General features: G+C 37.2%; 2 protein-coding genes across 3 annotated transcripts in view; one reads left to right on the top strand and one right to left on the bottom strand.

Moving 5' to 3' along the window:
• Nucleotides 1-9,771, bottom strand: part of LOC408826 (dystroglycan) — a 97,409-nt gene extending 87,638 nt beyond the window's left edge. Inside the window, exon 1 of one of the 2 annotated variants that reach the window (XM_026440550.1) lies at nucleotides 9,572-9,771. The gene's annotated coding sequence lies outside the window, so the exon portion shown is untranslated. The remainder of the gene's footprint in view (nucleotides 1-9,571) is intronic. The other variant, XM_026440551.1, reaches the window with a different exon arrangement.
• Nucleotides 9,772-13,393: 3,622 nt separating this feature from the next.
• The window catches only part of LOC725146 (very-long-chain enoyl-CoA reductase), a 108,876-nt gene continuing 105,344 nt past the window's right edge, over nucleotides 13,394-16,925 (top strand). Inside the window, exons 1-2 of the mRNA XM_026440554.1 lie at nucleotides 13,394-13,545; nucleotides 13,837-13,979. Of these exons, the coding sequence (XP_026296339.1) occupies nucleotides 13,532-13,545; nucleotides 13,837-13,979 (157 nt within the window). The 5' untranslated portion in view covers nucleotides 13,394-13,531. The remainder of the gene's footprint in view (nucleotides 13,546-13,836; nucleotides 13,980-16,925) is intronic.

The raw sequence follows: 16,925 nt of genomic DNA, 5'->3' as shown, positions 1-16,925 counted from the left end.
CGATGGTCTTGGAAAAGCGGCGATGGTTGACACGTCCCGATAAAGGAAAAACGAGATTGTCAGAGACATTCGAGCCACTTGGAACTAACGTTGAAACTTTCCACTTTGAAGGGTGAATCGTGGAGGGAGATAGAGAGAGAGGGAAATGGTATCGCGAAGAAATACGTCTGTAAAACTAGAGTGTTAAAAAGGGAGATCGTAAATAATCCTGCAAACCTTTCGTTAATAAGTGAAAAACGTTTTAAACCAAATTATTTCTCGGAAGAACTATCGCGAAGATTCTAAATTAGATTTCTCGGATGTTCGGCGAATTTGGACGGTTAGAAAATCCGTGGCGTGGCAACTGCAGTCGCAATTTTCTTCATTCATCAAGCTGGGAGGGGAGGGTAAAACTCGTTTGCCTTTCTCTCTCTCTGTCTCCCCTCTCGCGTTAAATACACCGCGAATTTTCTCCCCTGAAATATCCGTAATTTCTCGTAAGGGGAAATTCGTAATTGAATTTCCAAGACGTTTCATAGACGGGAAGAGGTCGTAAAAGAGTGAAATTTCCTATCGAAAACGATTCTGAACGGTGCAAATGTAAAAGATTTCGTCTCTTTACAATTTTAGAGGAAATTTTTTTCTTTCGTTACAATTAATTCGACACAAATCTACGAAAAATTGTTAAACAAATTTTCTCGAAGAATACGTAGCAACGCAAAAGGACGAATCATCGAAATTTTCCTCGAAATTGAGCGCTGAAACCCGTCCCCCCGAATCTGAACGACAATCGGGGGAAAAAAGGAAATGAACTGAGAGCCACTGGTGGCTGTGAAAATGGAATTACAGCCGGGACATTATGCGCAACGCGTTTTAAAAGCATTACGAGAGACGGCGACGGTCTAAAATAAGCCGCTTTGCCCGTGGCCGAGATCGTAAAGCTCACGGAGTTTGAAGCTCCGCTGCCGCTTCCGCGATATTACCCACGGCCGTATTTTCGATCCCAGACACGCGGGGGGTGCGTGCGCGTTCGCATTTGGATCCACGAATTTCCGGGCTCGATAAAAAATCTCGCCACCACCGGAGGCGAGGATGAGAACCACCGCGCAAACCGCGGACACGTCTGGGACGTTATTCGGGACAAGTTCGAAGCTGTCTCGGCCCGGGGACAATATGCACGGCCGGGGAGATAATGCGAGTATCGACGAGTCACTCGCTCGTTCGAGACGAGAGGAGAAAAAAATTGGATGAGATGAGAAACGAGGAGGATGAGATGTACGTGTACGTTCGAATTAATAATAAATAATTAAACGTTTTATTCGGATGTTGGAAGAAATTATCTTTGCGAATTTCTTGAAACGATACTTAAATTCATGGTTTGATGCAACGAATGTTATCATATCACGATGAAGACGATGGAAGAGATGTACGCGTACGTTCGAATTAATAATAAATAATTAAACGTTTTATTCAGATGTTCCTCGGATAGAAGAAATTATTTTTATGAACTTATTGCAACGATACTTAAATTCATGGTTTGATGCAACGAATGTTATCATATCACGATGAAGACGATGGAAGAGATGTACATATACGTATACGAATTAATAATAAATAATTAAACGTTTTATTCGGATGTTCCTCGGATGGAAGAAATTATTCTTGCAACGATACTTAAATTCATGGTTCGATGTAACGAATGTTATCTTATCACGACGAGGAGGATAGAAGAGATGTACGTTCGAATTAATAATAAATAATTAAACGTTTTATTCGGATGTTCCTCGGATGGAAGAAATTATTCTTGCAACGATACTTAAATTCATGGTTTGATGCAACGAATGTTATCATATCACGACGACGACGATGGAAGAGATGTACATGTACGTTCGAATTAATAATAAATAATTAAACGTTTTATTCAGATGTTCCTCGGATAGAAGAAATTATTTTTATGAACTTATTGCAACGATACTTAAATTCATGGTTTGATGCAACGAATGTTATCATATCACGATGAAGACGATGGAAGAGATGTACGTATACGAATTAATAATAAATAATTAAACGTTTTATTCGGATGTTCCTCGGATGGAAGAAATTATTCTTGCAACGATACTTAAATTCATGGTTTGATGCAACGAATGTTATCATATCACGACGAGGACGATGGAAGAGATGTACGCGTACGTTCGAATTAATAATAAATAATTAAACGTTTTATTCAGATGTTCCTCGGATAGAAGAAATTATTTTTATGAACTTATTGCAACGATACTTAAATTCATGGTTTGATGCAACGAATGTTATCATATCACGATGAAGACGATGGAAGAGATGTACGTATACGAATTAATAATAAATAATTAAACGTTTTATTCGGATGTTCCTCGGATGGAAGAAATTATTCTTGCAACGATACTTAAATTCATGGTTTGATGCAACGAATGTTATCATATCACGACGACGACGATGGAAGAGATGTACATGTACGTTCGAATTAATAATAAATAATTAAACGTTTTATTCAGATGTTCCTCGGATAGAAGAAATTATTTTTATGAACTTATTGCAACGATACTTAAATTCATGGTTTGATGCAACGAATGTTATCATATCACGATGAAGACGATGGAAGAGATGTACGTATACGAATTAATAATAAATAATTAAACGTTTTATTCGGATGTTCCTCGGATGGAAGAAATTATTCTTGCAACGATACTTAAATTCATGGTTTGATGCAACGAATGTTATCATATCACGACGAGGACGATGGAAGAGATGTACGCGTACGTTCGAATTAATAATAAATAATTAAACGTTTTATTCGGATGTTCCTCGGATGGAAGAAATTATTCTTGCAACGATAATGGTTCATGGTTTGATGCAACGAATGTTATAATAATATAATAGAGGAGTAATTGATTATACATATTGTTGATAGGTTCAAGTATTTTCCAAATTCCAAAAACAAGATCGGTTCCAGACTCTCGAATACAGATAACACAAAGAAGTCGTTCTTATACCAAGGGCCATCGCCAAGAGGATGCTCCTCCAGAGGAACGATATTGTTGGCGACGAAGTAGAAGGCTGCCAAGACGCGTATGATTGGTGGAAGAGATGGAGAATCGAGACACGCGAAGCTCCTTTCCCTTTCTCCCTCTCATTCAATGAATTTACTAGCTAACTTCCTAACTTATTTGGGATTAATGAAAAGTTCACTTCGAACTAGGCGTAGTCCCTTTTTTTTATTAATTTCGTTACACAGAAAATTCTCCCTTGAAAGATTTGACGCGTAAGCGTGGAAAAAGAATTACACCCACGTAACCGATACAGCGATAATAGGCCGTAATTGCGGCTAAAGATATACAATTTCTCTGGCAATGACATCGCACAAAGGGAAAGGAAATAGGCGTTTGCGCGTTTGCGGTGCGGTCGCGAATAACTCATCTCTAATTACGTCATTAGGGATTGGATGGCGGGGTTGGGGAAACATCTTTCGCTTTCGTGATTACGCGATCGATTTTGCTCGAGCACGCCACTCGCCTACGCCGTTTTACAATTCTCCACTCTTGCCTCGAGACGTAACGTTGATGTCGAAAAAATATCCGTGGATCGGATATTTTCTCGTAATATATATAAAGATACATATAGAAAAATCTGATGAACAAGGAAGCTTTTATCCTTCTCGATTAACGAATGATACGAATTTTTAAATTTCTTGCACCTTTCTTTGCAACGCGAACGATCCATCATCAACTCAACAACGGTTCATAACTTCATCGGAGAACGCGTTCGTCGTAGAATGTTTGCAACCTGGCTATTTCAATCTCAAAGGCGTAAATTTCGCCTCGTGACGTAATCGAGCAGCGGAGTGCAAAATTTGCGGGAGAAACCGGTGAATGGTTCCGGCAAAGTCGCGCCACTTCTTCGAGTCGCAACGGATAAATGAATAGAGTTTGCGGAAAGGTGGGGTCGCCTCGTCGTAGACTCGATTCACGAGGTTGCAACGGACGCGCGTGGATGCAACGGTGGAAATACTCACGTGCACCATCATCATCACCATCATCATCATCATCGTCGTCTCGCGTGTGCACGCGAGTGAAAAGGAATTCGCGTATTCATTCGAGAGGGAGGGCGTGCACAGGCGTTGCACGAAACAAAGCCTCCCCCTCCCCTCCCCCCGAATGAATACGCGTGAATTTAAAGGGAAACGCGGCGGATGCGGCAATCTTTAGTATTCAACGCGACCGACGCGGACGTTTAAGAATCCAAGCGGCGTGCGTGGAGGAGATCGGAACCGAACGATTTCGAGATCCTTTCCAACACCTTTCTCAAATTTTCCTTTCTGGAAAATTTCGAGGAATCGAAATTGCTTTTCTTTTAAAAATAAGAGTCTAGAATAATCCTTTTATGTAATAATTTGTCTTTCGAGATATATCGTCTCCGATTGAAAAATTATTACAATTAAAATTAAGCGTGCAAACCCGGCCACACGCGCGTTACACGCGTTATTCGCTCGGATGAGTACGATGATGATTCACGGCGATACTTTTAGGATTCCATAGAGGCGGGTTATATTTGAGGCGACGTGATCCATGAAGCGCGCGACGAGGACGAAACGAAGCTCCACTTTCTCGACAAATATCCTCTCCCCCTTTCGCGAAATTTCTCCCCTGAAACGAGTTCTCCCTTGACTTTTTCAGCCTACAGAATCATCGATTAGAATAAAGTATAATTTTTCCTTGGCCGAGAAAAAAGCGAGCAAACTCGTTTCACATGCACGATGAAAAGATTCGATTTTCGAGATATATATATATATTTATGGTTTCTATAAACGTTGGCTGATTCATTGGCCCAGAGAGTTTCATTGGTTCAGAGTTCACGGGAACGGATCACGTCACTGGGTGAGAATTGGTTCATCTCGAGCGTTGTTAAGTGCACCTCTCTTATCCACCCTCCTCCCTCCCGTTTTCCTTCCAAGTCCCTCTTTTTCCCCTTTTTTGTTTCCATTCGTTCCGCACTTTGCTCCTCCCCCCTCGTTTCCCCGGCCTACCTACTCCCTCCCACCTCTTTCCTTCCTTCCCCTATCACTCTCTCTCCACTTTTTCTCTCTCCGTCCGTCACGGTTTCAAGAATGTTTACGACGAAGCCAGATGTCCCTGATGCGATCTGGCATTGACGCATCGCCGTTTTTCTGATCCGCGCGATTCGGTTTCCGCTCCGGGGAAAGGAGGGAGGGAGGGGAGAAAAAAGAAAGAAAGAAATCGGCCCGCCACGGGATCTTTAACTCCTCTTTGGAGGGATGATGACATTGTGGGACGGCGTCCATCCATGGAGAGGGGAAAAGAAAGGGAGAAGGCGAAACAGAGGCGAACGTTGTGGGAAGGAGACGGAAGGAGTGGAAAAACGAGGCGTCGAATGAAGATGGATGAGGGGGAGGAAGGTTGGTGGTAACGTTGAAGCGTGTGGTGCGACTAGTCTTTCCGTGTGCCTCCTCCGCCGATTAATTATGCGAGGGGAGCTTGACGATTTCCACGGATCCTTCTTCTTCTTCTTCTTTTTTTTGTTTCGAACCGTGGCGAGAATGATTTATCGTCGAGCGAATCGAGGAAGAACTGTTCGACGCGCGTATGATATAATAGAAAAAAAGGATGAGACGAGAGTGGAAGTGAATCAATTAGAGGCATTAGGGAGATGAAATGTTCGTAAGCGGATCGCGATAAGGGATCAGGGTTAAGTGGACAGCGACCTAATTGCAACGGCCGTTCGAGATCTCTTTTATGATTTTCGAGAGGCGTTGTTTCCACGTACATTTAGGCCAGGGCGTAAAGATTTTCATTTACGAGGATAATAAATGTTACGAGCGTTTCCCTCCGCTTCAAATATATATATATATATATATATAATGGAACGAGTATATGTTTCCTTTAAACAAACAGGATTTTTGTAGAAAACGAATGGTTGGAAATTTCCTATTTTATTTAACGACGTGAGTTCTTTTTACGTTCGAAGAAATAAATCAAGATCGAGGAATAAATGTAGACAGAAAAAAAAGTCATTGTTACTATTCGTACGTTAAAAGATAAGTGAAAAAATAATCTGGAAAATAAATATATCCTTTCGTATCGTGCTTTCTTTTACGAAAACAGTTTTCTCGGAAGAGAAAAATTTTCGAAAATGAACGAAGAGAATCGTATTCAAACACATTTACGACCACGTTCGATTTACAACAATGTTTTTCATTTCGTGGATCTTGGCGGAAGAAAGAAAATTTATTTTCACGATCGATTTCCAAATAAATGGCGGCACGAGCGATAATTAATTGGCGGGCACGCGTTATGGAAACGCGAGTAACGCCAAAGAGGGGAAAGACAGACGCGCGCGCGGTCGACTTTATTGCTTCATCACGGCTGGAATTCGATTCGAGGCTTGGTGGTTGACAGCCTCGCAATAACATTCCATCCGAGCATTAGCGGGCTTATACAAGGCGGCGAAATAAAATCAATCGATGCTTCTGAAGTGGACGAGTTTGATCGCGCGTCGTCGGCGAAAAATTGAGAGGGGAAGAGAAAAATGACGCACTCGTTCGATGGCGAGTTCCACTCGATTCCATTGACTCGAAAAATTTGGAATTTTAAAAAGATAGAAAATTTTTGTGGAAAATTTTTTCGACGAGAACGGAAAAGAAAAGAAAAGAAAAACGATGAAGATTTTTTTATTTCTGTAACTACTTTCTGTAGCTCATTGGAGAAGAAAGTTGAGTGAGAAACAAGGCAGGATACTTTTGGGACCAACTGTATATAGATACGACTATTAAAGTTATATAGGTAAAGTTTGAAAGAAATGCAGAGAATATGCATAAGAGTCGTAAAATGTTTATTACAAAGATGAACATAAAAGTTTCTTATATGATAAATGTTCAAGTAGTTTTACGACTGTGCAGCTTTTCTGCGATGCAATTACAGACGTTAATACTCGTGGCAATTGTGTAATAACGCACAATGAGTGTCTTATTAAAGAAAATTTAAATTTATTGAATATGGATGAAAGGAAACAAAGTTGCCGGACACGTTACACGTTTCGTTACGAACAGTTAAGCTTTATCGACTTACTCGAATAAACTGGCGCAGCGCGAATAATAATCGTAAACAAATTCAATAAGCGAGCGAGATTAAACGACACGCGTTCAATCGATTCAACGCGAAATTAATTTTAACCATCGTCGAGAGAGGAACGACGATAATTTTGCCCCTAATTTTATTTATTAACGATGGTAGGAAAAATTCTGACGCCTTTTTCCCACGAAGAGAAAGGAAAGAAAGTGAGGAAGCTGTAACAAGATCCACACCAAGATCGAATCGAACCGCTTCGAGCGACGGAAGCGACGTCTACTTTTTACCCGCGAGCACGATGGAAAGAAGAAGCATGCATGATCCAAGGACTCGTCCAAGGGGATTCGTTTGGTTTCGCGAGAAACCAAAGTGCTTTTCGCGGATGGGGGCCAGAAGAAAGCCAGGCATACGAAAGCGAATAGAAATTTTCTTCTTGGGCGAAGAAGCAAGGTGAGAAAGGAAGATCGGTGAAAGCTTCGCGTTCTCTGAATTACAATACTTTTCAAACGGGCGTTTAACTATTCTGTTTCGTCGCGAGTCGAACATTCTGCTCGTCCATCTCTATTCACCAATGCAAAAATATTGAAATTAATTAAAACGAGGCCGAAACTGGGCCAACTATTCGATTGTAATGGATGCAACCGTGTCACGAACCTCGGTGGATAATAACGGAAAACTTGGAGAACAATGGACCGATAAATCGGGAAATTCTAACAGATCATATTGCCTCTCGATGAGTCTCGAGTTTCCTCGAATTTATTTTTTTTATTGCTTGGAAATCCAAGATTATATGGCATCTTGGAGAAGAAAAATCGAATAATAATAAAGAGAAATCAAGACACATATCCTTTTTATATTACAAATAATTTTTGAATATTTATATAAACGAAGGATGCAATAAAATATATTCCATTTCCTGTTACTTCTTCTGATAACATTTAACAAATCGCTCGATCATCGAAGATCGCACTTTCTCTGAATCTTAAACTTCGAAAGAAAGAGGATGATTAATCCCGTTTATCGATGAATCAATCACTTGAATCATCCAACGCGCTTCCTGGTGGGGAATCACGGACGAGGAAAAAGCCGCGTTATATCTAAACGAGCTTGTTCCGCGTAACCACTCGTTCTTTTTTACGAATAATACACGAATATACAAAGGCGGCATTGATCCGCGGCTATCGAACACCGATTTACCTTCGTTACAAATACGCATCGCTCGAACTCGATCGTTCGAGTCTCTTCCCTCGCTTATTTGTATGTACGACGCAGAAATCGATTAGCGAGCCTCTCACGACACATTAAGCTCCTACACCTCGTAAATCGAAGGCTGGAAAAGGCTGTTGAGCAACGAATAACGACAGTCTGACAATAATGACATCGAAAGCGAGGAATTTTTTTAATTAAATTTTGGCTGATCGAAACGATTCTTCTATTTGGAGGATGAAGCGATTGCAAGAGAAACGGAAGCGCGTCTGAATCAATAGCGAGGAAGGTAAAGGCGAATTGTCTAAGATTTATTCCTTTTTGCTTCCCCGAATTCGTTTATTTTCGCAGGGAATAAAATAAATGTTCGGGAAGAAACAGAGTTGCTAAGAATAATGCGAAGCCGAGGTCACAAATTGCGTAACGCAGTTTCTGCTTTTGATAATTTTAGAGATAACGAAAGTTTTTAATCGAATCAATTATATTCGTGTTTCACCGAGAATCGATGATACAAAACGATATAATCTCCTCAACGAAATCAATTATCGCGAGAGTTATAAATAAAATCGAGTAAAATCACGTTTTTATTGCGGTCAAACGATTGAATCGTTCAATTTTAAATAATTCGGACAATTCTAACGTTAGAAATTACCAAATCGAAGTAAAAATTAACTGGCTTCGGATTTTTTTCTTTTTTTTTAGAATCATTAAAAACGCTTTTGGTAAAATTAATACTTTGTACTTTTAATCAAAGTATAATAATGTATAATGAGCGTATTGTTAAAACTGATTTCAATCCGATCGACTTTGAAGTCGTAAATTATTTTACAATCCAATGAACGACGAGACTCAACTTCGAACGATTTGGTCAACTCGAACGAACGTTTGGGGGCGAAATTTAAGCGGTTGGACGGTTAAATCGAAAGGAATATTTAACGATATCCAACGTATCCCCCGGTTTAAAGCTCCGCATTCGAGTCACGCGCCACCGAACATCCGGTCATAGTTTCCTGCCTGTGTACATCTCGAGCCGCGATTGGCGCCTATTTTTGTATTTCGCTCGGCGACTCGTCTCTCTCTCGCAGCAGCCTCGAAGGGCGATTCTCAATTGTCGCGCATTTCAACGATTTCTTCGTGGAACGAAGCGACGCGTGTGCCCGGGAAAAGAAAGACACGAGAGAAACACGCTTGAGTTGTCATTTCTCTAGTCCCTTGATTGGACAAGCTTATGTAAATGTAATATGGAAATATTAAGATGATATACGCACTCACGTGGACGATCGACTCGAAGATGCGTCGCCATGCGGTTCATCAGTAGGAAAATTATATATCGTATCGTACACGGATCCAGCAACAAATTCCTCGTGCATTGCTGCTTCCTTCGTAATAATAATAACGTTCCCTCTTCGAAATTCACATTTTGACGAGCGAAGCTTAATGCGGTTTCCTGTCGTCGATTAGCGGCCAGCTGAAACGTGATGAAGCGAGAGGTTAATTTCACCGACAGTCCGACCATAATTACCACGAAATAAACGGGATATATATGGCAAATATATGGTCCGTTACGGCGAAACGTTAAACGTATGGAAAGGAACGTCGCGAGAATTGGTTATCATCATGGTTTTTTTGGATTGAAATGCACCGATTCCAAGAACGGTTCTTTCCAACCGATTCGGATATTTAGGTCGCGGATGAAGGGCTGTGAGAAGAGCGTTTCTTCCGCGGTGAAATCCTGAGAGACGCGCGTCTATTCGGTTGCAAAAAATTTCTGGGTCACGATATATCTATGTTTGAGCGGTTCCATTCCGTAGAAATGGACGGGGATTTCGAACACGAAGGTTTATGGATTAATTCTATGGGACGGAGGATGAAGTTGAACAGAGATTTGGGTTATCTTGGTTGGGAAAAATGTTTGAGAAATACTTGTTAACGTTTGTAATGAACGGGTTAGAGGATTGAAGATGGACCGATTGGTTTATTCAGAACACAGGAGTGAGGATTGTTTTGTAGGGTTTGCGCAGCACTGTTATTTCTAGCTTTGAATCTCAGATTTGCAGATGATCAGAGTTTAGAAAAAAGGTTAAAAATGAGACTTAAATATCTAAAAGCTGTAGCAGAATATTAAATTCTTCTTTTTCTTTCTTTCTGAGAAACATAGTCATCACAACAAATGAAGAATGACAAATAATGAGAAACGATTGTAGTTAATTGAAAATAATGGAAGCAATATCGATTATATTAAAAATCGTTTGCGTTTGATACGGATAAATAACGTATTTCGAATAAGCTTTTATTTATAAACATTTGTTTATAAGTTATTTACCGAGTATTTTTGTCTCAACGTAAATATTTCAACGCAAGTGTTCCCGAACGTTTGTTAGAAGTGCGTGTTTGATGAATATCACATTTAACCCTTTGTGATGCGTGCCGCGTTTATCATTTATCTTAACTGGTTCGTTCGTACTTCGTACGTTATTTTTAAATGCTACGTTTGTAATTTGATATTTTTGTGATTAACGATACGTAAAATATCTAATACCTTCACTTCCATTATTTTTGTCATTCACGTTTATGCTTTTGTCCCAATTTTCTCCTCCGATCGAATGATTAAATCCTTATTTTAATTCCGATCTTTTCAAGTTCATGGAAATCCATTTTCTCGAAACGTGGCTCACGTCAAATGCACAAAGGTTGCTGCAAAAATTCCCCGACAAATCAGCAGAAATTTATCTCCGCTTAAAAATCGCAAAGCGAGCCGAACAAAAGAGGCGTTTTCAAACGCGTGGCACGCATTCAACCGCGTGGCCTCGCGTGCGACGTTCGTAGAATCGTTTCGAGGAATCGCGACGAAGATGGCCGAAAAAGACGCACGATTAAGGTCAATTCCGGTCGCGCGGTTTTAATAAACGAGACCTTGTGCCGGTACAGGTTTTAATGCACCCCAGAAACGCGCGTGCTTAATCGGAATGACCTGTATTTCAACGTCGTTTCTTTCTGTTGTTTCCTTCTCTCTTTCTCTTTCCATGTCTGTCGAAGCACAGTTTTTATTAAAGTCTCTCTCCAATGCTCGGAATATAGCTATGTCGCGTAAATAGCGTCGATAAGAGGCAAGCACTCGCGACGAGAGCACAAAGTAACCCTTTGCATCTTCAAACGATCGTGTACCGAATCACAGAATGTGCCGAAGCGATAACATCGAAAACGAGAACAATCGAGAAACGTTTGTTGTAGCGAATTAATTTTACCTTTGTAAAGATTTGTTTTTTCCCCTTTCTTCTCTTTTTTCTTTCTTTTTATGACGACACATCACTGCACAAACTGTCGTGACACCATTTTGACGATTCACTCTCGAACGAGAATTTCGATAGCTCGATATTTTCGGTTAATAACAAATTCGTCATGGCTGATCGATGATCGATATCAAACTTCTCGTTTCAGCTACGTCTATAACCAATATTCTGCAATTTAGTTAAAAAGTTTCGTGAAATGGATAATTAAATAATAATAATGAAAAACTCGTGAAAAGTACCAAATATGATAAAAAGATGCATTGATTTTGACATTTTTTATACATACAGAGTGCACATATTTTCATTATATATTATATAAAGTCGAAGAGAGAAATATAGAAAATTCTATTTTTCACTCTTGAATAATATTTTTTCATTATTTATTTAATTATATCGTAAATATATCGTAAAATATTTTGAATAGATGCATAATTTATAACATTTTCATAGATCGATTACGTCGATGTGAAATAAAAATAATGGCGTCGTGAAATTGGCGGGAAATGTGTTAAATTGGCGGGAAATGTGTTAATGGCAACTTCATACATATCTATTGATTTCTCGAATTACGATCTTATATCACTAATAAAATATTCAAGCAAGTTCTAGCAGTTTTCAAACTTTCACAATTATTCGAACAAAACTATTTGTAATATTCATTTCGCGGTGTATTATACTCTTAAGGGTCAATTAATTGCATACGAGTCGTATACGAGTGGCATACGAATTGCATATTATTGAATGTGCATTGTATGTATCGATGTCACGTATTTTGAAATAAACCACACGGCCGGCATAGATGTCCAAACATGGTCAAGAATCTTGTGCTACGTTGATTTATGCAATATATAGAGTGTAAATTATTCTTACCTCGCTTTCAAATTAGTTCTTCAACATGTCGACGTCTCCATCTTTCCCTTTAGTAGAGAAATTCTATCATGGAAATTTACAACTATATACGCGTGAAAACTTGTCACTTGCATTTCATTCTGAATTTGATACCGTCTACATATCAACAATAAAACAACACCTTGCTCAGGTTCTAACCGATATCGCCATTTCGAAGCACACTTGAATGTACTATATCGCCATCTCTTGAAGCGAGTGAAATTACATTCGATAGGTATTCTGTCATCGATACTTTATTTTACTGGTTTCATTTTACTGGTTACATGTATTGTTTAAAGACGCCATCTATGCGAAATTTGAATTTATAGAATATTCGCGGGGACAGTGTCTAGTAACAATTTGTCACATGGTGGTAGTGTGTCTATTAAATTATATGATATAAATATAATTATAGAAAGTTCAAGTTAATATTTGTATTTATAATTGCTATTGTGTTTTTCCAATAAAGGTAATGTATAATTAAACATTTAAATAAAGATAATATATAGATTATTTACATTTATTTGTATGTGAATATGGATCCTTGTATTTATGAAAGATAGTGCATCAACACTATTTATTTACCATTCAGAAATAAATTTATATTTTTCTTAAACATATATTTTCTTTAATATTTCAATAATCAATCTTTCAATATTCATTTACTATTACGCAATTAGTTAATTGTAATAATGCGTAATAATGTGTAAATATATATATATATATTTATATAATAAATATATATATTTATTTTTCATTTGTAAAAAAAAAATATGGAGGATCATATAATTATCGTATCAATTATATTAATTTTATTAACAGAAATATTCATTTTGAATAAGAAAAATTTTTAAATTTAATATATTCCAATGGTAAAAAATTTTATTCTTTCCTTTCAATATAGAGGTCACCATGTCTTGTACATACAGTGCCATCTATCGTTAGGTGTGAAGTATCATTAGAAGGTTATTCAAGTTGCGCGCGTTCTCTCCATTTGACAAGTGTTTCGTGTGTAATCCGGTTTCTAAAGTGTAAAAGTTTTTCAAGAAAATGGGTGTTACAGTGTAAGTAATTTTACAATTAAAGATATTTTTTCTATTCATCTATATTTATCATTTATACGATGATGGACGCGTAATTTCGTGTACTATATGTACTTTCTCTATCTTTTGACGTTTAGAGGTTATGTTGAAATAGCACATGTTAGAACGATAAAAATGTTCTAGAATGTTTTATTTCAATTATCGTGACATTCATTTGACGTAATAATTATCACAAGCGTTTATATTTATTTAAATACAAGAATATGAAAGTTTATCATTCCTTTGTCTAACCGGCATTTTGTGTGTTTCTAGTTTGCAACAATATCCGATGATAGAAAATAGAACTGGACCACAAACCATCGAGTTCCTGACAAAACGAGTCGTTGCCCTTGGTGCTATGCAAACTGGTCAATTTTTGGTGGATTGTGAGACCTACGTTTCGGTACCGCAATTGGGTGAGTGTTTTCATATTTTGAAATTGAATTTTCGTCTCGTTATTTGTTCCGATACAGCGTAGTACGTTCTGTCGAACATAGATGGCTATAATTGTACCATTCGCGAAATAAGTTTCACAATTTTAAGCAAATTTTAATTATTTATTGAGAGATAGCGTAATATCTAGTAACGAAAAATTAATTTCTTAATCTACATCTGCGAAAATTAATTATAGGATTGTTTATTTATAAACACTGCGTATCATATAGGAAATAGTTGGTAAAAAGAGAATAAGAAAAACAATCGTTTGACGATTATGTCTGTTTTTTCTTTTGGCATTTTATATATATAGGTGTATATGGATTTCTATACAAACACGCAAGTAGTTGGTTCCGCCGAAGGTCATTTAGCGCTTGGATATTCAATATCGTCTGTTATTTCTAGAGAGGTATAAATGCAGACGCTAATGAATTTTTAAGTACATACTTATTCGTAGCATAAATACAGAATGCACTCGTTCGACACGTGCACATCTCTTTTAATGCAAATATCATACCACCGTATCGGCAGGATTGTTTTGTGCTATTCGTATCTCTTCAACTGACCTCGATTCGAGAATTAATGAATTCTCATGAATTTTTATTTATTTTTAGAATCGTTCCATTAGTAGATTAGCATAACTATATACGACATAATCTAAGAAATTGAACAATAGAAAGATGATGAAAGCGTGAATTCAAATTCAATCGAAGAATTACGAATTTTTTTCGCAAAATTTATATTACATTGTATCTCGATCGCGAATTATAATATGATGGTCGCAATGCGAGTTGATTACTCCGCTCGATTCGATTCGAATTTCGCGCGTCATCGATCATTAGGGCGCGAATTTATAAACAAGTTTCTTAATTTGCGAAGGTACAAACGAGCTACGTCTAAGCATCATTACAAAAATATTAAATCTAGCAAGCGAAGCTAGGCGCGATCTTTTCAGAATAGGTCAAATATATGTATTTATATACATATATATTTATATTACTATGTATATCCTTAATATGTATGCAGCTTTTGAAAAATACGTTTCCTCGGAATATTTTTTTTTTTTTTTCTTTTTCAATTTTTAGCTTTATCTACATACAAACGAACATCCCTTTCGGTGACGGCCAGCGCTTCCTTCGAATGTCCCATCTTTTTATTGTCGATAAGTTGTAAATAGTTCGCGTTAATTTATTGTCGATAAATAGAAGACGTAATTACACAAATATAGCCTAATCACAACAGGCCGTGGCATTTTCGATATCAAGATGCGCTATATTTATTTTGCAAATGTTTTTCTTTCTCCTTCTTAATATTAAATTTACAAACAATTTTCTCTTATTTCTCTTATTTTAATGTGTACACACAACGTACACGCACATACATTCTCACACACATGTATATGGATACAAATGTACATACGTGTGTGATGCGGGCCACGGGAAATTTTCGAAAAAGAAAAAATATATATATATATATATATATATATATATATATATATAGATGTATATACAAAAAATTATAAATAATTTTTCAATTGCACTTTGCCCGATATGTGTACCATTTATTTATAAATTTTTAGAATTTTTTAAATTCCGATTATGATTTCCGATTATATTATATCATACCACGGCCTGCATCATAAATTACTCGATTTCTCGAAATTATAATTACATAGTTATGCGTGCATTAATACGAATTTTTTTCTAATCTGATCTTTTGACTCGCTGATCGCTATATATCTAAGGATTACGATAATACCTTCAATTCACGAAAGTGCACAGTGCAGATTTTATTTTTATTTTTATTTTTATTTTTTTTTTTGTTTTCCTTTTTTACGTACGTCTCGCTCGTTGCGTATCTGTGAGTTTAATTCGCTTAGCTATTAACTAGTCGAAAGAAAGGATTATCTTTGATAATTGAGGAAAGAAGTGGGTTTTACCGTTACTACTTTTATAGTTTGTTTCAAAGAATTTATCCGCTATTTCTTATCCAGTTCCGCTAAGTGATTTTTTTTCAAAAAGTTTACATATACATATATATATACATATATATATATATATGTATATATTGTTCGGCGCAGTACACTAAAGAGAAACGAGATAGTCTTACAATGGTCGAATAATCATTCTGTACAATCTTTATAATATGTATGTATATATATTTATATATTTATATAGAATCCCGGTTTTTCTTTTTTTTTAATTCTTATATCCTACGTGCACTCGTTTCACGAGCATTGCACCTGTGTTAACTTAATCGTAAAGTTTTTTTTTTTTTTTTTCCTTTTTTTCTTTTTATTATTCAATACTGCGTCCAAGCCCTTGAGCATTACAAGATATATCTTTAGATAGGTATGAGATTCGAAGGTGCTGCGCTCTCCGTATTCTTCTCTCATTTGTATACAGCGAAAAATTGTACGAAAAATTCTACGGGGTTATAATCTTTTCTATTCAGGGATATGTCTTGAATTTCGATATCGTCGATTATCCTAACGAGAGCATCTCTCGAGGAAATATTTTTTCCCCCGAGTCGTTAAGTTAATTTCTCTTTCTCTTTCGGTTTCGATTAATTTTTAAGTACACGAGTTCTTGTCTATGACAGGATCAGAGAATTCAGCACTCTTCGTTAGAATATTGGATATGGCAGGGATATGACTCACGGGATGATAAAAAACGATTAAAGGTGTAAGAAAAATCCTGCCTGATAGACTGCACGGAAAAAAATATTAAACTGAACTCGTTTCGAAACTGAAATTTGTTGAATGTTTCGCGGAACATAGGCGAACATTTTGTTGATATGTCGACAATTTAATATCCCTGACGTCGGGCGCGCTTAATCAATTAAGAATTAATTCAATTCAAGTTAATAATATACTATACTAGTTTTTTACACAACGACACGATTTTTTAGAAAAAATATTAGAACGA

Source organism: Apis mellifera, linkage group LG5 (genome assembly GCF_003254395.2).
Source record: "Apis mellifera strain DH4 linkage group LG5, Amel_HAv3.1, whole genome shotgun sequence".
NCBI classification, from domain to species: domain Eukaryota; kingdom Metazoa; phylum Arthropoda; class Insecta; order Hymenoptera; family Apidae; genus Apis; species Apis mellifera.
Note: the sequence above shows the minus strand (reverse complement) of the source record. Positions and strands in the feature narration are given on the sequence as shown.